This window comes from Balaenoptera acutorostrata, chromosome 5, assembly GCF_949987535.1.
Source record: "Balaenoptera acutorostrata chromosome 5, mBalAcu1.1, whole genome shotgun sequence".
Taxonomy (NCBI): domain Eukaryota; kingdom Metazoa; phylum Chordata; class Mammalia; order Artiodactyla; family Balaenopteridae; genus Balaenoptera; species Balaenoptera acutorostrata.
The window spans coordinates 3,246,219-3,266,038 of record NC_080068.1 but is presented as its reverse complement, the minus strand read 5'-3'; the positions used below and the strand labels follow the sequence as shown (position 1 = coordinate 3,266,038).

The window sequence follows — 19,820 nt, the reverse complement described above, 5'->3', positions numbered from 1 at the left end:
CTTACCTGGCAACTCAGGAGCCATACTCCTTGATATCTACCCACAGGAATAAAACTTACGCCCACACAAAACCCTGCACATGGATGTTTACAGCAGCTTTCGTCACAACTGCCAAAATGTGGAAGCAACCAAGACGTCCTTCGGTAGATGACTGGATAAATAAACTGGTACATCCAGATGATGGAACATTATTCGGAGCTGAAAAGTAGTGAGGGCTTCCCTGGTGGCGCAGTGGTTGAGAATCTGCCTGCCAATGCAGGGGACACGGGTTCGAGCCCTGGGCCGGGAAGATCCCACATGCCGCGGAGCAACTAGGCCCGTGAGCCACAACTACTGAGCCTGCGCGTCTGGAGCCTGTGCTCTGCAACAAGAGAGGCCGCGATAGTGAGAGGCCCGCGCACCGCGATGAAGAGTGGCCCCCGCTTGCCGCAACTGGAGAAAGCCATCGCACAGAAACAAAGACCCAACACAGCCGTAAATAAATAAAGTAAGAAAGAAAGAAAGAAAAGAAGTGAGCTATCGAGCCATGAAAAGACACGGAGAAGACTTCAACGCCTATGACTGAGTGAGGGAAGCCAATGTGAAAAGGCTACGTACTGCGTGATTCCAACCAAATGACATTCTAGGAAAGGCAGAAACTATCGAGACAGTTGAAAAGATCAGGGCTGCCGGGGGGTTAGGGGACGCATGAACAGGCAGAACACAGAGCATTTTTAGGGCCGTGAAACTACTCTGTATGACACTCTATTGATGGGTTCGTTTCATTACACGTTTGTCCAGACCCAGAGAATGAATACCACCAAGAGTGAACCTCAAACGTAAACCAGGGTTTGGGGTGATGATGTGTCAGTTGCAGGTTCGTCAGCTGTAACACATGCTGACAGTAGGGGAGGGGTGAGTGAGGGGCAGGCAGGAGACAGGGGCTCTGTCCTTTCTGCTTAACTTTTCAGGGCACCTAAAACTGCTCTAAAACATAAGAGTCTATTTTTTTAAAAAATTCAGTGGTCAAGGGGACTTTTAAAAAATAGGAACTCTGGGGACTTCCCTGGTGGTCCAGCGGCTAAGACTCCATGCTCCCAATACAGGGGGACTGGGTTCAATCCCTGGTCAGGGAACTAGATCCCACACGCCGCAACTAAGAGTTCATATGCTGCAACTAAAAGATCCCACATGCTGCAACTAAGACCTGATGCAGCTAAATAAATAAATAAATATTTTTTTTAAAAAAAATAGGAACTCTGAGTAATAAGCACTGGTTTTAAGTTTGCAATAGGATTGTTCTCTGAAGGTCGTTTAGACTGCTAGAGAATTCCCTGTGAAGACGAGAACCAAGGACATGTTACTTGAGCTTGGATGCGGCCACCAAAGGCCTCTGCCCCTGTCCAGCAGAAGGGCAGGCCACCTCCCCCGGGGCCCGTGCGCCCACCTGGGAGGAGGGGGGCCTCGCACCGGGCTGTGCAGAGCCTCCCGGTGGTCCTGCATCAGCTCTCGTAAAAGCAGTTCACGCTGAGGCAGTAGTCGCCGCCTGGAGAGAACAAGGGTTAGGCACAAAGAAAAGAGGCTCAACAGCAAGAATGTCTGTTATCAAGCAAAGGCCAATGGGCGAGAGGCTGGGGGGCCGGCAACCTACACCTTCCGCTCACGCCACAGCGCACAGCTGCGGGCCCGACCCCCCATTCACGGCCCCACGGAGGACCGTTCACTGTCTGCGGCCCTCGGGCATCGCTTTTTAGGGTGCACGCCAAGCGTGTTCCCTGCCTTAGGAGCTCTGCACTCGCTCCGCCCTCTCCTGAGAACATGCTTCCTCAAACACCCACGTGGCTTGCTCCCCAGACGAGACACTGATGACTCCCTCGGTTGCCAAGGTCCTCACGTCTGTCTGACATCCCTGGGCCCCGTCGGTTCCTGACAGACAGTCGGCATGTTGGAGCTGGAGGGGCTCAGACACCCCATCTGGTGGTCCCAGACCTGACTCTTCACTAGGCCTAACCCCAGAGGCTCTGTGTGTGTGTGTTTGTAATGAACAAAGGTTCCCGGGCTCCACTTCCAGGAATCTGGTCCAGTGGATCTGAAGTGAGGCTCAGGAGCCTACATTTTTAAGAACACGTCTTTGGGGATCACCCCCCCGCTCTACCACTTTAATTTCTTTTAGAAGAGAAAACAGAAATACAGAGAGATGAGGTGACCACCCCAAGACACAGCGAGCTCCAGGGGGAGACGAGCCTGAGATCGTGAGATCAAGGCAGAGAAGACCCCGATCAGAGGAGCTCTCCCTAAATCTGGTACCACCTTCTACGTTCTCCCATGTTAGGGGCGACTTTTTTAAAAAAAAATCACTAAGTGGAGAAACTAGCTTAGCTCTACCAAGGTTTTGGTTTCTTATTTTTTCCTTTTGTTTGCCTTTGGGGAGGGTGAGGCATGAAAGTGAAAGAAAATGTCAGAGTGAGAAAAAAAAAAAAAGACCGCATTTCAATTCACATCTGTTCTGTAAAGACCTGACAGTAGTGGTTTTTTTTTTAACCTTCCTAAACTAAGAAAGGTCAGGGAGTAAGAGGAGGAGCAAACCCTTCAAGACGTAAACGTCTGATGGATGGATGTACACTTGATGCGCAACATTCCACAGAATCCCGGGACCCCACAAAGGGGAGGAGCTCTGCCGGGAATCCCTCGGCCGGGTCCCCCTTGGTGAGCTCTGGCTGGGAGGCTAATTACAACCTCAGGCGGGTCACGGGTTATCGCTCTCACAACTCCCACGAGGCCTGCTTCCCCTTGTTCAGCGGTTGTTCAGCTTCTGTTACTGTAACAGGGAAGCGATAAGGCTTAGCCTCAGCCTGACCCACAACAGGGCTCACCCGGAGACCCAGGAGCCGTGGCCAGTCGGCTGCCGCCCAGCGCCTGGCTGTGGACCCGAGAGCTGCAGGGACCTGCCTTCTGCCTGGGGCACTGTCACCCTCACACGGTTCTCTGTGGTGACGAGTAACAAGGGCTTCACCCTGCGTGTCGTCGATACTTATCAGAATAAGAGCCAGACAGGGCGGCAGCCAGTTGGCCGCTTCGAAGCAGCAGCCCCCGTACCGAGGCTGCTCTGATTCACCCCAGAGAGACGCGGCCTCAGGGAAAAGATGAATGTTCTCTGAACCTAAAGCAGCAGGGCTCCGCAGCAACACCAAGTTATACTGCATTCCTGCAACCAGTCACTCATGCCCAGATGACACCTCGAAATCCCATCCATCGACCAGTGGAAACGGACTCTCTTAACGAGTCAGAGAAAACCCCTCGTGGCACAGGAAGTCGGCGAAAAGGGAAGGCAGGCAGGGAGGGCAGGGAACTGGTGGGGCAATGCCCAGGCATCTGGGAGAGTCCCCCCCCCCCCGCCCCCCGCGTCTGCAGCCCCCTGTGGAGCGGGTCACCAGCACGGGGCTGCCAGCTGGCCCGGGCGGGGCTCAGGCAACCTGTCCCGGCAGCTCCAGCTCCTAAGCAGGAAGGTTCTCATGGTGTTTCCAGGTGGAAAGCACAATGAACAACCCCCGCCCCTCCCCACTCCAGCCTGCCTGACCCTCCCTTTAGCAGCCTTTTACTAAAATCTTCAGAACCCCAAGTACCCTAAACCAAGACGGCTGTGCAATCACGGCCAGCTTATCTCCGTGAGGCATGCACTGGGGAAAACACACCCTGGTTTCTGTACTTGTCTTCTCCTTAAGCTCCTTCCACAAACAAGCGAAGGCTCTACCTTTTTCAATAAAATCAGTTCATCCAAAGCGTAGATAAATCAGAGATCTACACTCATTACTTCTGCCCCCTCCGTCCTGGTGACTGTAAAGCAGTACAAAGGATCTCTTCCGAATCTAAATGTCAAGATGTGAAACTCCAGGCACCACTGACTCTGAAGGGCCGTTTCAGTTCCTCTTCGGCATGTGTGGGGTACACTTTTCAGGGCCAAGTTGTGTGGAATTTTCTCCTGCCATCAGAGAAGCAGCAGTTCACGGATAAACTTGGCAAGTCCTCCCAGAGTCTGCATATAAGCAGCCCTATGGGTGTATCTAACTTGCTGGGAAAGCTGGGAAAATCAAGTTATTAGCAGCTTTAAGAAAGCAGATTGGAAGCAATTACATTTGAAGCCCAGCATCGTAGTTCAGAGTTCCCAGGTCCGAAATGTTTCATTCCACAAGAACCACAGTGGGAAGGTTGAACGTTTCTCTCTCTGCCCTGCACTGCAGCAGGTCTACACCGTGCCACTGTTAGGTACCTGGAACCTCTCCACTGTGTCTGTGGAATCTTTCTCTTCACCTTTGCCTAACTGGAAAATCATGAGGAGAGAAAGAAACAGCAAAAAGAAAAAGCTGCTTATCAGTGTGCTAAGACGACCACCTGAAACTGTGGATTTAAGGTAACCCAAGAGCAGAGCAGGCGCTGGGAGTCACACCTGGCTGGCTGCCACCTGACCTGGACACACGGACAACTCGTGAGCCCTTGGAGCCGGATCCTTAGGGCACAAGCTCCGAACGATAATTCACTCCACCCTGAGACCGACCCGAGTCCTAGAGAAACTCAGAAACCAAGCAGAGTACTGCACACAACACACACCTTTTCAAGACTGCACGAAGCGGAAGAGAAAGTGGGAAAGGGACCAAGACAACTGGTCCGACGAGAGATGAATTCCAACTAAATGACACACACGTCACCACTGTACAGAAGTCTACAAACGTCTCAGCTCCTGAGAAGTAAATCTAAAGGAAATTAAACTAAGGAAAGGAGCTAATGGATGTGGAAACTTTCTGTTACGTTTAAAGTATTGTTTAAATAAAAATGATTAAAATCCTGCCCCAAAGAGCAAATTCACTGAAAGTGAGAAGCAGAAGTTCATACCGAAAACTTTAGAAGTTTTGTAAGAACTGGTGTGGCCCTGCATGTCACCTGCTCATGCGGGTGCCACCCCTGGCATCCCAAACACCTACCTGGGGAATCTAGAATTGTCTGAATAGCAGAAACAGGAAATTCAGAAGGTCCTGATGTTACCCTGTACAATCTCAGAGAAGGAGAGAATTTCAGAAGTAGTCTGAACAAGCTACACAGCGGAACAGTTGAGAGTGAGACCCAGGAAAGAAGGGGACTCGCCACGGTCACATGGCTCCTGGGCAGCAGAGCTGGAATCAGGATCGGATCCGGATCAAGACTCGAGACGACTGAGTGTCAACCCACCACCGGCTCCTCCTGCCACTCAGCCGTCCTTTCTAGGTAAGAAACAGACGCAGAGAGTATAAAAGTGAAACTCGTATCTGAACACTCACATGAATCTCTGTAACTGAGTGGACAGCATGGGATTTTCAACCTATGAGCGCTTACCCTGCAGGGGACTATATACCATTTTACTAAGTTTCCACTGAAGAAACACAACAATTTTTACCTGACAGAAATCATATCCTGATTATCTGTCAACCAAGAACTACCTTTATGGGATAAACAGTTTATGAGTCATAATAATTTTGAGAAAACTTCTACCAGGAAAAAAGTAGAAACATTTAAGCAAATTTAGAAACTTACTTTTACACTAATCACGAGAATCAGAGCTTACTCTTTGGCCCTCCTCACTGTCTATCTAACTAAAATTTTGGAATGAAATGCACTTCCCAAAGGATTTTTCTGTTTCACTGATATGCACTAAAATTCTTTACAAGTAGCATTTCAATTAAGAGCTACTATTAATAAAATTAATGAATTCTTCCAAAATGGATGAAATAATCAACCTAAAAGAATACAGGGGCTTCCCTGGTGGCGCAGTGGATAAGAATCCGCCTGCCAATGCAGGGGACACAGGTTCGAGCCCTGGTCTGGGAAGATCCCACATGCCACGGAGCAACTAGGCCCGTGAGCCACAATTACTGAGCCTGCGCGTCTGGAGCCTGTGCTCCGCGACAAGAGAGGCCGCGATAGTGAGAGGCCCGCGCACCGCGATGAAGAGTGGCCCCCGCTTGCCACAACTAGAGAAAGCCCTCGCACAGAAACGAAGACCCAACACAGCCATAAATAAAAATAAATAAATAAATAAATAATTAAAAAAAAAAAAAGAATACAGCAAGTCATGGAAGCAACCTAAATGCCCATTGACAGACAAATGGATAAAGAAGATGTGGTACATATATACAATGGAATATTACTCATCCATAAAAAAGGAACGAAATTGGGTCATTTGTAGAGACATGGATGGACCTAGAGACTGTCACACACAGTGAAGTAAGTCAGAAGGAGAAAAACAAATATCGTATATTAACTCACATATGTGGAACCTAGAAAAATGGTACAGATGAACTGGTTTGCAGGGCAGAAAGTGAGACACAGATGTAGAGAACAAACGTATGGACACCAAGGGGGGGAAGAGGCGGGGGGGATGGTGGTGGTGGGATGAACTGGGAGATTGGGATTGACATGTATACACAAATATGTATAAAATGGATGACTAATAAGAGCCTGCTGTATAAAATAATAATAATAAAAAAAATCCACAAAAGTACAGAATGAAAACCAAACTAAATAAATAAGTTATATGGGCAAAAAAAAAGAGTATGCAATTATTAATTACCAACGATGAAAAATAACATTGTTTTTCTTCCCCAAGAAGGTATTGTTAAATTTACAGTGAAGTAACTGAGAGATATGCACCACAGAATTAGCAGGAGTTTGGAATAAACCACTATTTGCACACCAGAAAAAAAAAAAAGAATACAGCAGGCACAACGCTATTCCTTTGATGGGCTGCATCAGGAGCCCCGGTGCATCCCAGCGCCTCCCTCCCTTCCCGTGGAAAGGGTTTTCCAGAAGAGGAAGCCGGGCTCTCGGCCACCACCCACCTCCGGCTGGAGACGCGCAGCCCTCGGCGCGCCGCCCAGACTGAGACGCGAGGCCCCCGGCCCCGCGCCCCGCCTGCCAGCGTGCTGACCCCGCGGGGCTGCATCCCCTTCTCCCGACAGCCCCCGTGAGAGCGCCGCTCAAGCTTCCACGCAGGACGGGCGGCACCGCTGCTTGCAGGTGGCCCAGGGGCGGAGGAAGGCTCAGGAGGAAGCACGGGGGCGGCGGAATCCAAACAGCCGCTAGGAAGTGCCCATCCTCCACCTCTTCCACAAAGGAGAGGACGCGTCTGCACACCTACCCGCCACCCCGGGCCTGCCTGCAAACGCCAGTTTCCCATCTGCACGCTTTTATCTCCCGGGTGCCCAGTGAATTACAGAAGAACTTCTCTGAGATTCTGAGATAGAACTGAAGTTTCAAACCTGTGGTCGCGTTCCGGGGGATCGGTGTCCCTTCCCACCCTGGCACACTTCCAGATCCTCGAGTGCGCAAGTGCCCCGTGCGTCTGCCCATCGCTCACACCCCCGGCCGCGTCCCGCCGGCCCCCCGGCCGGGCTGTGGTCCTGGCCGAGCAGCCGCACATCTCCCCGCGGGCCAGCCCTCTTCTGGGTGGCCCTGACTCTCCGCGTGGACCTGGAAGGTCCCGTTGTTGGAGGATGTCCTCGGTGACCAGCTGTGCTAAATGATCCCTGCGCTCCCCGTACAGATGCGGGAGGTGACACGAGCTCCCCGGCTGCAGCCTACTAATTTCCTCTTCCAGAAGTTAAAAAAACAAAAACAAAACCAAAACAGGAACACTCGCTTGTAACGTAAATTAAGCCCTCCGACGATCTGGGAAGTCAGACGCATCCCTCACACTGTAAAACACGCTCCCAGCAAAGCCATTACAATCTGACAAGTCCAAGTCCCACTTCCTACTTCTGTTCCTGGGTTTGTGCTCCGGTTACAAAAGACAAAAACACTCAACCGGCTGAGCGGCTCGGACTGACTCACTCCATCTGTGGCCCTGCTGGGGATGACGTAGTAGCCAATTAATTCATCACAAGACCTCTGAGTGTGGCTCACAGGGCTGTAAGCGAAATGCACTGACTCGCCTTCAGCTGCAAGGTTGTTCTGACACTGGCCACCACCCTGTGAGTGGCTCTCCTGTGACCAAGTGTCAGCTGACAGGTCCTACTCTGCAACCTTGCAGAGTGACCCAGAGCAAGGGAGAGAGATGGTTACCCTCAGCACACGGATGTAGGGCTTAAGGCACAGGGGGTGACATGGGGGCGGGCGGGCAGGGACGCATCCTGGCTTTAATACCAGTATAGAATTTAATTTATTTATGCAAGAAGAGTAATAATAAGCTGAGAAGCCATAAACCCTCACAACTCTTGCGCTGGATTCTTAATTCCTAAGCATATTCAAGCTGAGAGAGCCCTGAACTAGCAAAACCCAAGAACAAAAGCAGTTCAGTTTTGACTTCTGACATGAATATACTTCATCTGTAAAATGAGAATAATACTATGGTTTTATATATCAATATGATGTATCTGTGATATGTATCACATACTTCAATACTTTATATGATACATATTTTACATTTTTGTTATATTTTAAGAAATATATTTTATATGATATATACTTATATTTTATGAATTTATGATATATTACATATTTCCATATGATTTTTATGATACATACATATTTTACATTTTTGTTATATTTTGTGATATATATGCTATTTTATATGATATACATTTATATTTTACACATTTTATATGACATATATTGATATATCATACATACCAATATGATTTTTCCATAGTATTGTGAATTCACGGAAAAAATAATTTTTCTTTTAGAAGAAATAAAAAGCACTGGTCCTTAAAACACAGGTCAAGTCTTGATACAGAAAACTACAAGGGACTGTTCCAACTTGTTTTCCTCTTGTCATCCTGGAATCTGGCTGAAGAAAATATTAACAGAGCCCTAAAATCTGATGAACCCTCGGCTGGGTCTTTAGTTTGATGAAATAAAATCCATACTTCATGGCAAGACAAGAAGAATTTAAACATCAAATGTTCCTCTGCCCGTGTGGGCCTCCTTGCTCCCCGCCAGCATGCGCTGTGTGTCTGCACTGACCACACCTCCTTAGGAGGCTACATTCCTTCATAATCCTGTGCGGGGTCTGGATGACGCACTACTAACTCTGCGTGCGGATCTGGGTTGTGTAAACTGTCTATACCTCATCTGACGTGTAACCCTTTGTCTCACAACTGTATCTAACTGTGCCGTGACCTCTAACGGGCGGGGCGGTCCTCACAGCTTTCTGAGAGACCGTCTCCCGGGTTATAATCCTCAGGTTGGCTCGAATACAATTTTCTATTTCTTTCTTAGATCGACTATTGATTACTTTTTCATCGACAGGCTTCAGAGGGCTTTTAAGTGCATCGACACATGGCAGCCGCATATATTTCACTCTGCAAGCGTGACAAGGTCTAACGGCCTTGTGGCAGAAGCCGCAGTTACCTGAAGACTTTATTGTACATGTGACCCTGAAGTTCCTCTGTAACAAACCCACAGAAGATCTTAACTACACCCTCCTCGGAGAGAGAAAGACTGCAACGCACCTGTGATGGTGACCAGCTCCTCTGCGGCACAGGCTCAAATGACAGACAGGACCAGGTTAGGAGGAAGTGAATCCGTTTCTCCAGGGAGGGAACACATTTGGAGCTCAAGGCTTAACTTCAGCGGCCACGGTGAGCTCACGGGTTCCTCTTTCTTTCCTCTGAACTGTCTGGAAAACCACTCTCGCCTTTTCACACCAGAGAGCACCTAAGCAGCTCTAACCTGCCCACCTCGGCCCAGGCAGCCCAGCAAGCAGAGGCCAGAAGGAAGTCCCCGCACCATCACGCCCACCTGACAGGCGGCCCAAGCAAGGCCCCAGGCGCAGGCCTCCCACTCACCAGGGCCCGGCTTGCCTTGTCTAAAATCACGGCAGAAATGAAAGCATCGTTCCACGCTGATGGGGCAGGGCCTTTAAAAATGCCCAAGTAGCTAGATTCTATAAAATCTGTAGAGGAAACACTGGGGGAACACATCCCACTTTCTATGTGTAAAAAAACAAATTCACTTTTAAAACTTCAGTCTCTAAAAGTTATTTATCCAGGCCTGATGAAAGGACATAAACCCTTTCTAAATATGTACTCTGGACATACACCTTCCTAGCAGTTAGCCGCAAAGCTGTTCAATCATTCCAACGTTTTACATCTTCCCAAGGCTTCAAACACTGTTATAAAAATGCAATTGTATCCCCTATCCAGACGATGTGAACACTTTTAAACGACAAGAATAATAAGAAAACGACAACGTGGTTACAAAGGACATTTGGATGAAATAAGGATGGAACTGCATTGGGAAAGAATCCCCTTAAACAGAAACTGAGCTGAGTGGCGTGGGAAACTCTAGCCCAAACTTAGCCTTTAACTAACATGCGAGGATGAGCAAGGGAAGGAATCAGGACGGTCCCCTGGAGTCTTTGTGTCGAGACTTCAGCGGTGTTTTAGCGACCGGTGCTTCTCCTTTCTCCATCAGTGTTTCTCCCTAACTTCAGCCGGCACAGCTTTCGCCTCCGTTTCCCTCGTAGGTGGCGCTCGAACTTCACAGGTTCCTAAGTGCTCAGTGCTGGGCCAACCCCACCCCCGGTTTCCAATTCAGCAGATCCCGGGTGGAATCTGAGAACGTGACTCTAACTAGTTCCCAGGAGCTGCCGCTCCTGGCCTGGGAAGCACCTGCTGAAGAACCACTTCCCCACTGAACATCCCAGCTTCCCCGTGAAGACGTCCTGGGCTTGAATTCTGCCGTGACCTTCTAAAAACACGCTTCTAACACTTAACACATAACTGCTTGGCAGTAGAGAAGTGTATGCATCTTATGATCCTACCCAGATCATACATTCTTTGAGGATAAAAACTGGGTCTTGACGTTCCCTCTGTGCAGGTCTCACACGTGACCTTTTAATTGGGTCAGCACCACGGAGTATTTACATTAAAACCAGGGCATGAATCGAGCCACAAAAAGCTGCCTGCCTCTTGACATTGTATTCTGACCAGAGGGCGCCGCCTGCGCTCAAACTCTCCCTCTCTCTCTTACTTAGCGCAGCAAAAGTTCCTTTAGAAGCTTTAACATCTTGCGTTCACTCCAATCAACGTGACGCGTGCTATTTTAACATCTAACGTTTCCGTTTAATGTTTCCCCCTTAAGAACCCTAATTCCACAGTCCAAAATCTGATTGTATGGAATAAAGTAGAGATGTACATCAAAACCACTACCACTGTACTCAAAGGGGATGCCACAATGTGGTTCTAAACTTCTTTACATTTAAATGGGAGCTTTAAAACTTCTTCAGTAAATGGAGAAACAAGTAATAATGATACTGTCACATCCACTCTTCTGAGACACGAGAGCAGTGCATGGAGTAGGTGAGAGAAAGGTAACGTCCTGGTCAACCTTGACCCCGCCTCCCGTGACCTCCTTCTTCTCTTTCCCGAAACGGAATCTTCCTCTCCTACGGGCTCCATCGCTCGTTACCACGCTGGATCCCCTGCTTGTCAGCAGAGGGTAACATGCACGCGACCATTTATCGCGGCCCCTCCTCACGGTCAAGCTCTCCATCTCCCCACGCGGCTCAGCCGGGCTCACACGCTGGGAGAAGGGTCCCTGGTCACCCGCTGGCCCCCGGCAGCCCACCTGCAGCTCTGCACGCCGGCTGGAGCAGCTGCCGCCCTCACGGACACCCCCCCGACGGGCGAGCGGTGCTGCAGGCTGGAAGGGAGGATGGAGCAGCGTGGCGGTGTGAACCCACAGGCCAGGTGTGCAGAAGGCAGGCTCCTGGTTCAGGTCTGTGAGCTGCATCTGCCCCGCTTCCAACCTCACAGCCCAGGACTGGACCGAATGGTCCCGGAGAAGAGCAGAAGCGTCGTTCAGACCACGCGAGGCAGGTTCCTGGCACTCAAGATCCTGGTCCAAGCCAGGATCTCTCTCCAGCGCGGCGCTCCGGGGCCACCTCCAGTCCCCAAGACGTGGCGGCTAAGGACGACTCCATCCCCATCCCTGACTTAGAGTTGGGAGAATTAAAGTTTCACCTTTCAGGTGACAAAAAAGTGATCACTGTGTATAAAGAAAAATCAACTCAGAAACCACAGAAAAATCAACTCAGAAACCACAGCTGAGACGTGGGTTTGCAGAGAGAAAAAACGAAGGCCTGACACAGTGCCCCCAAAAGTCCAGTCTCATCAGTCTTATCGAATGACTCTCCCTCTGCGTCTTCACACTACCTTGATGAAAAGAAGGGAAGAATAAACGGAGAGGAGGGGCGGCGGGCAGGGTTCAGGACCCACAGCCATGGCAGCGGACCCTCTAATGGGCTCATCCCCTCCCTCCCTAATGCCTTTCCCACACCCAGGAACGACTGAGAGCAAGCCCTCCTACCAGTGGCTCTCGAAGCACGGTCCCCAGCAGGAGACACCAAGAAAGGTACAGGATGCTGGTCAACTCTTTCTTGATCTGGGCCCTGCTGCTGTGAGCATGCAGCCAGCAGAATACGTACATTTCCTGTCTGTATATTCTCGTTCAGTATGAAGTTAAAAACATGCCTCCAACAAACACAGGAAAGGACGCTCAGCGTCACTAATCATCAGAGAGATGCAAATCAAAACCACCATGACGTACCACCTTGCACCGGTCAGAACGGGCATCATCAGAAAGTCTACAAACAAGAAATGCTGGAGAGGGTGTGGAGAAAAGGGAACCCTCTTGCACTGCTGGTGGGACTGTACACAGGTGCAGCCACTACGGAGAACAGTGTGGAGGTTCCTTAAAAAACTAAAAATAGGGCTTCCCTGGTGGCGCAGTGGTTGAGAATCTGCCTGCTAATGTAGGGGACACGGGTTCGAGCCCTGGTCTGGGAAGATCCCACATGCCACGGAGCAGCTGGGCCCGTGAGCCACAACTACTGAGCCTGCGCGTCTGGAGCCTGTGCCCCGCAACGGGAGGGGCCGCGATAGTGAAAGGCCCGCGCACCGCGATGAAGAGCGGTCCCCGCACTGCGATGAAGAGTGGCCCCCACTTGCCGCAACTAGAGAAAGCCCTCGCACGAACCAAAGACCCAACACAGCCAAAAATAAATAAATAAATAAATAAAGTAGCTATACAATTAAAAAAAAAAAAAAAAGCACATATTTATAAAAAAAAAAAAAAACTAAAAATAGAGCCACCATATGATCCAGCAATCCCACTCCTGGGCTTATATATCCAGAGAAAACCATAATTCGAAAAGACACATGTGCCCCAATGTTCACTGCAGCTCTATTTACAATAGCCAGGACATGGAAGCAACCTAAGTGCCCATTGACAGATGCATGGATAAAGAAGATGTGGTACATATATACAATGGAATATTACTCAGCCATAAAAAAGAATGAAATAACGCCATTTGCAGCAACATGGATGGACCTAGATATTATCATACAAAGTGAAGTAAGGCAGACAAAAACAAATATACGATATCACTTATATGTGGAATCTAAAATATGACACAAACGAACTTGTCTACGAAACAGAAACAGATGTACAGACATAGAGGACAAACTTATGGTTACCAAAGGGGAAAGGGGGGGGGGGAGGGATAAATTAGGAGCTTGGGATTAATAGATACACACTACTACATATAAAATAAACAACGAGGACCTACTGAATAGCAGAGGGAACTACAGTCAATATTTTCTAATGACCTATAAGGGAAGAGAATCTGAAAATGAATACATATACGTATGCATAAGTGAATCACTTTGCTGTACACCTGAGACTAACACAACACTGTAAATCACAGACACTTCAATGAAACAGTAAGTTAATTAAATTAAATAAAAGTATCAAATGGGAAAAAAGAAGGCCTCCTGCCGGGCTAGAGCTACGGACTCAGGCAGGGGGCGGCAGCACGCTTCCGGGGCCCGGGCTCGCAGACAGATGCGGCAGGAAGACCACGTCCGCCAGGACCCGGCTGCCTGAGCCTCGGGCCACCCTCAGGACGGCAGTCGGGGTGCGGCGCCCCCCGGGCCTGCGGACGCCCACCGGACGGGCTCGCGCTCGGGCAGCCCGCGGCGCGCAGGGCAGCGCCAACCCGCCGGCTCGCGTGTCGCCGGCCCCAGGGAGCGAGCGGCACTGATTTCCGCAGCACACGCGCCAGCCGGGACTCGGGGCACCCTCGCCAGTGACGGGGGAGCTATGCCTCCCCCCACCCCGCCTCGGTCCTCGGTCCTCCGGGGCGGACGTCGCCTCCTCCCTCCAGGAGGGGGCTGCATGTCCCCGGCTCGACAGTCACGTCCGAGTGTCTCTCCTCCAGCTCTGACCCCGGCCCCGCCACGTCCGGATTCTCACTGACTCAGTCCCGGTCCGTGCGCTGCGGCGACCAGGTCTCTCGTGGGGCGCCTTGCCGGCCGTGAACCCTGCCCCAGAGCAGCCCCCGCGCAGGAGCCCCCCTCCCGGGCACTGCTCCGCCCTCCTCTCCCGACCTACGAGCTGAGGCTCGGACTCGACTCCTGAACAGGGGGACTTTGGTCCATACCAAGTTAGATGGAATGGGCAATAAAATCAACCAATACGGCTGCTTTGATTTAACATGAGGAAGCAGCTGAGAGAGAACTGAGCTTTCGGATTCAGATAAAAGTTACTTGAAAGTCCACAGTTCTGTGCCGTCCCGATCATGATCCGGATCATTCCCACTCCCGCATCCCCGGACTCTGACGACAGAGCACGCAGCACACAGCATGGAAAAGGCTCTCAGCCACTGAAAGAATGAACGAATGTGTCACGCCTTCATGAAATCTGTGAAACACAGAAAAATTCTTATCTTACAAAGCCGAATAAAAAGAACAGGATACAGCACAAAACGGTGGAGGCACTTTGGTAACTAGCGTGAGTTCAGAAAACCAAATGCAGAAGAAGGAACTAAAAAGAAACATCAGAATGCCTGTGCGTAGCGAGACTCAGAATGCTTTTCCTGTTACCATTCTCCATTTTCCATTTTTCAACAACAGCTACACATGATTCACAAACCATGGGGAAAACGACTTCATGTTTTTAAACTCTTGCTGCCAAACCAGTAATGATCACTTCACTTCTCTGTTCTACAACAATTCTGCGGGCTTTATTGTAAGGAAATTGTCAGAGTCAAAACAATTTCAGATGGCTGGAAGGAAAAGCAAAGCACGTGCACCATGAGACTGCTATACCACTCACACAGTTTTTCCTTCTGTGTGATTGCTACCGCTAATATTTACATAAGCCAGCAAAAGTAGAGAGCTGCAGCTATAGACTCTTTTAACACACCTAACTAAAAACAAAACTCCCCAATTTCCCTTTATTTGGAGACTCAGCTTAGTACCTAGCAGCAGTACAATGTGCATTAACAATGAGAGGATTTTTAAGCTGCACACGAGGAAAGGAAAGGTGAGACTCCAGGAGATCCCCAACCTTGTTAAGTGAAAAGGTGGCTCTGAGGAGGGGATCACAGTAAAACTGCGGCTCTAACTGCTTTGTATCTAAACTTTAACAGGAAGAGAGAGGGCAGCCAGGCTCGCTAATGCCAGGTCAGAAGGCTCTTTGGGGTATTACTCTCCACCCGCAAGAAGGAGCATTGCTTGTTTTGCCATCCCAGTGAAGTGATTCACTCTTTCTGCAGTCAGCCAGATAACCGGCAATTTAGATAAACGCTTTCATCACTTTTTTTAGGCCCAGTATCAGACCTCAATCTACAACCCTCCCTCCCTATGACTTTTACAGCCTGGCCCCCCCCCACCCCGTTTCTCAGAAATTAATGACAACCACGACACCCACACACAGGATTACTTTTAAGACTTCCAGAAGTTAGAAATATACTGGCGACAACAGATTACACAACTTTTAAAGTTTAACTCTGACTTCGGGCCAGGCTGCCACTAACGTGTGGACCTGAGCAAAGTGTCAGCGGTCCGGGTCAGGGAACAGGTTCGGGGCTGAGCTCCAGGGCTGGGGCGTCGGCCCGGGAATCACTCTCTGCAAAGCATGTGACCGGGGCACATGGTGATACCGCGGCACACGGTGACACCGCCCTGAAGAGCAGCTGCAGAAATTCCTGTCCAGCACAGCGCCTCGCTCGACTTATTAGACCTCAGGCAGCTCTGCGGGACGGCCAGTTTTCAGGGGTCCCATCTCTCCATTCAAAACTGCCTTAATTCTCACCCAAACTGTGTAACTCACGAGAAGTAAGTTTCGAGAAATACCTAGGAAGGGGCTCCCCGTCTGTGTCCGTGTCTCTCTTCCGCTGAACATACAGCTATAACATCTTTAAACTTCTCCACTGATGCTTTGAAGCAGATGCTGGATTGCTCAGGGTACAACGCAGAGCTGTACGGGCAAAGGCACGTCCTAAGGCGCTGTCCGTATTGAGACACGGCAGCTCACACCCCCAAGCCACAGCCGAAGCTCCAGCCCCCTTGGCTGAGCACACAGACCCCCTGCAGTAAGCCCTCCCATCGTTCTGGAGCTCCTCACAGGCCTTGTTCGATTCAGGTAAACTACACGCCTGTGTCCCACACTGGACTGGTCTCTGATCTCCCTGGAGAAGAATTCTGTGCTGAAGAGGACTTTCCCCCCGCCCACTCTCTCTTACATTTATAACATTTTTAAAAACGTTTTGAAGCATTTATAATTTTTTTAAACATTTATAACATGGGGATACAGCTATTTATCTCACAGAGGAATAAAGAATTCAATCAAATTACTGTTAATGGTATCACACCACCACCAACTATTATTACTCTAACTATTATAGCCATGGGGGTAATTCTGGAATTACTAAACCGTGCTGTAATGAAATGAACCACCAAATGAGATTAAAAAAAATAAAAAGCAGTTGACGCTCTTCTACAATTTATACAGATAGTCTCATTGGTTTTGCAGAATAATTTGTGGCCTTGCCTTGGAAACACGCTATCTAAAGACGAGGGCTCCATTCACTCACCCTTCCAGACGCGGACACGCCAGGCCCCGTTCAGGGTGCTGACGACGCAGAGGACAGTGGAATCAGAGTGGGAGCCGTCTCGGAGCAGGTGTGCGGTGGTGTGACGGGGCCGTCCGTGTCCTGGGGGGTGGGAGGGGGAGGGAGGGTCTTCCTAGAAGTACCCGGAGTACCCAGGCCCGCTCTCCCCTCCCCACTGGTGATACGGAAGCTAGGGAGGGAGGCAGCCGCACGTGGCGCTCCTGGTCCCCTCCTGACGTCCCCCCCTCACCCCCCAACCACGGAGACAGGGCAGCTGCGTCACCTCCCCGGCTACACCTCGTCCAAGCCCCGGGTCCGCCAGGACTATTCCAACAGCTTCCTTACTGGCATCCCTCCCATTCTTGGCCGGCTACAAATCCAGTCAATGGCATAGTCGACGTACCCAGCAGAGTAAAGGTAATGAGAGTAATTCAAGGAACCCTACTAGAGGTTAGGTTAAAAGTAAAGTTAGTGACAGAAGGTGCTTCTCGCCTGTTCTGCTTCGGTCTGGTTTAACAGAGACCCAACAGCAATACCACCGTAACAGAGCTAAAATGAAAAGCTTCTCATGCTAAGTTCATCACTGGCAAATTAAATGCTCCAGGGTCCCCAAGCGCTCTGAGAGCTCTCCCAGACACAGAGGCTGAGAGGGCTGCTTGGGAGTCGACAGTAGTCAGTTATGGGCAGGGAGAGCTGGGAAAGGGTACGAGCTCTGAGTCAGCAGACGCGCCCCTCCTCTGAGTCAGTTCCTCACGACGAGGCTGGGGACCGGGAGGCCCAGCACCCATCACGGTCGGTGGGTGTCACACGGGGGGAAGGACCGCGGCCTGTGGGGCAGGGGGCTGTGTCCAGCTCCGGCCCCATCGCTCAGGGGCCGTGTGACTCTGAGCCTCAGTCTCCTCAACTGGAAATAAATGGTGATGATGAAACTCACCGTGCCCGCCAGGAAGGTGGATAAGGCCGCTCGCTGTGAGCGTGCCGAAAGGCCCCTGAGAAGCCGTACCGCTCAGGCAGAGGTGGTGCGTCCTATGTTCTGCACACCCGTCCAAAAGCACTCGCTGTCCTGTCTGAGCGGCTAAGCTCACGGATGACTGCACTGCATTTATACAACACGAAGCCAAGACAAATAACTTCGGCCACAATGACATCTGGCAAATCATAATTTTATCCGAGACAGTCAGTCGCCTCCCACCCGCCTCCTCAAACAGGGCCAAGTCTCTGGAAGCTGCAGGCGATTAAGCCTTCCAAAGCAAACTCACTGCAGAGCCCCTCGGGAACGATAAGCTCTAGAACAAATTAGTGCAACAGCTGGGAAGTGAAATCTATGAAATCATTAGCTTTCGAGCGAACATAAGGCACTCTTTCCTCCACGGATCAGTTCCTTTTCCAGCTCCTGGGTCCCTTCCACCACCCCGACTGCCCCCCCTAAAACACCCTGTGTGCCTAACTCTCCGAGTCAGAGCCTCCGGGTTCTTCCAGGACCCAAACCCAGGGCCATCTATCCTGTAAACGCTCCCCACAAGGACCCTTCTCCTGAAGATGCTCCAACATCTACAATGGGAAGACAGGACTCACAGACACACAGAGGCCCCGAAGGAGGCTGTCTGTTTCCAGCAGCTCAGAATCCCTCCAACGACCTTGCTGTAACCTCCCCTCAGCCGCACCCTGAGCCACGGCCCCTGCGTCTCACACAGGGCGATGGTCCCGCTGCTGGCCACGCACAACCCCCGTGAGAGAACACACGCGAAAGTGGTGCTTACTCAGAGTGACCCTGAATCTGCACCTGGTAATAAACAGCTGTCAGACTGCAGTGCTTTGGCTGCTACACGTCAGGTATTAATCTCTCCCCAGCAGGATGTTAGAACGTCCGCTACGAGCTTCTGAACCAGATGATGAGCTTCTTGAGGACGTGCGCACCACGGCTTTCATTTCTTTTGTGTTTCGCTTGTGCGGCTAAAAGCTAACACCCAGCAGAGAGAAGGCACTCGGGAAGCGGTTCTGAAGTTAGAAATAAACCCTCTTCAGTCATACTCCCTAAGGCTGCCTCACACACAGCTGTTCTCCCAGGTTCGGAAAACAGTCTCTCTCTCAGGGACAAGGAAACCTCATTATGGCTCAAGGCGGCATAGAGTCAAATGCTCCTGTGAAAAATAATTACGCATTTAAAAATCCCACTGGACTTAGTCCAAAACATGAGCTAACGCTAACATTTATTTCAGTTGTGGTCCCCCCAGTACAAGTGAATGTTGACTGTGACACCGAATTACACAAGAATTTCCACAAGAAAAGAGCAAACTTCTTAGGGAGAATTGTTTCTCCGCAGAGAGATTTTTCGTCTTCACGACAGTACTCCTTTTGTTTACAAGAGCTACATTCAGGTACACTGGCAACTTCCACGGAATTACAAACACAAGTGGACCTAAGAATTTGGTCTTTAGAAGTAGTACCATGGAACTGCGTTTTCAAATTATTCCTAGAAATTCAAAGGGGGCAATGAAACACTGTCCCGCAGAAATTTACGGGGAGTCACACGTACAATTTAAAATTTTCTAATACTCACATTTGAAAAAGCACAAAGACGAAATGGACCAAACGTGAATTTTACCCTCGGAGCACAGCTCCGTTCGGGCTGGCCCCAGGCGGCCGGTGGCCGCAGCTCCAGACATCCCCGAAGGAGAATGCCAGCGGCGTGGACGTGTCCCACCGGCGGCTCCTCCATCTCCAGCCCGGAGCAAAGTTTGGCAGGAAACCCGGCGCAGGGCAGGGGGGACGCGAGGAAGGCCGGGCTTGCGCAGGAACCTCTCAGAGCATCAGAGGAAGCTGCTCAGCCCCACCCCTCGCAGGAGAACCCAGGGGGGCTGCTCCCTCCGTACCGAACCACAGGGTGCCTGCCGCCAGCCTCGGGCTGGGCCAG

At 50.4% G+C, this 19,820-nt stretch overlaps 1 protein-coding gene across 6 annotated transcripts in view; it reads right to left on the bottom strand.

Moving 5' to 3' along the window:
* Positions 1-19,820, bottom strand: part of FNIP2 (folliculin interacting protein 2) — a 119,907-nt gene that overhangs the window by 76,541 nt on the left and 23,546 nt on the right. For 2 of the 6 annotated variants that reach the window (XM_057547175.1, XM_057547179.1), the window contains exon 1: positions 7,266-7,719. The exons of 2 other annotated variants lie outside the window; for them this stretch is intronic. In XM_057547175.1, the coding sequence (XP_057403158.1) occupies positions 7,266-7,426 (161 nt within the window). In that variant the 5' untranslated portion in view covers positions 7,427-7,719. Of the gene's footprint in view, positions 1-7,265; positions 7,720-14,558; positions 14,713-16,148; positions 16,273-16,888; positions 17,673-17,840; positions 17,979-19,820 lie in introns of those variants that run through there. 2 more of the 6 variants (XM_057547178.1, XM_057547177.1) reach the window with 2 other exon arrangements.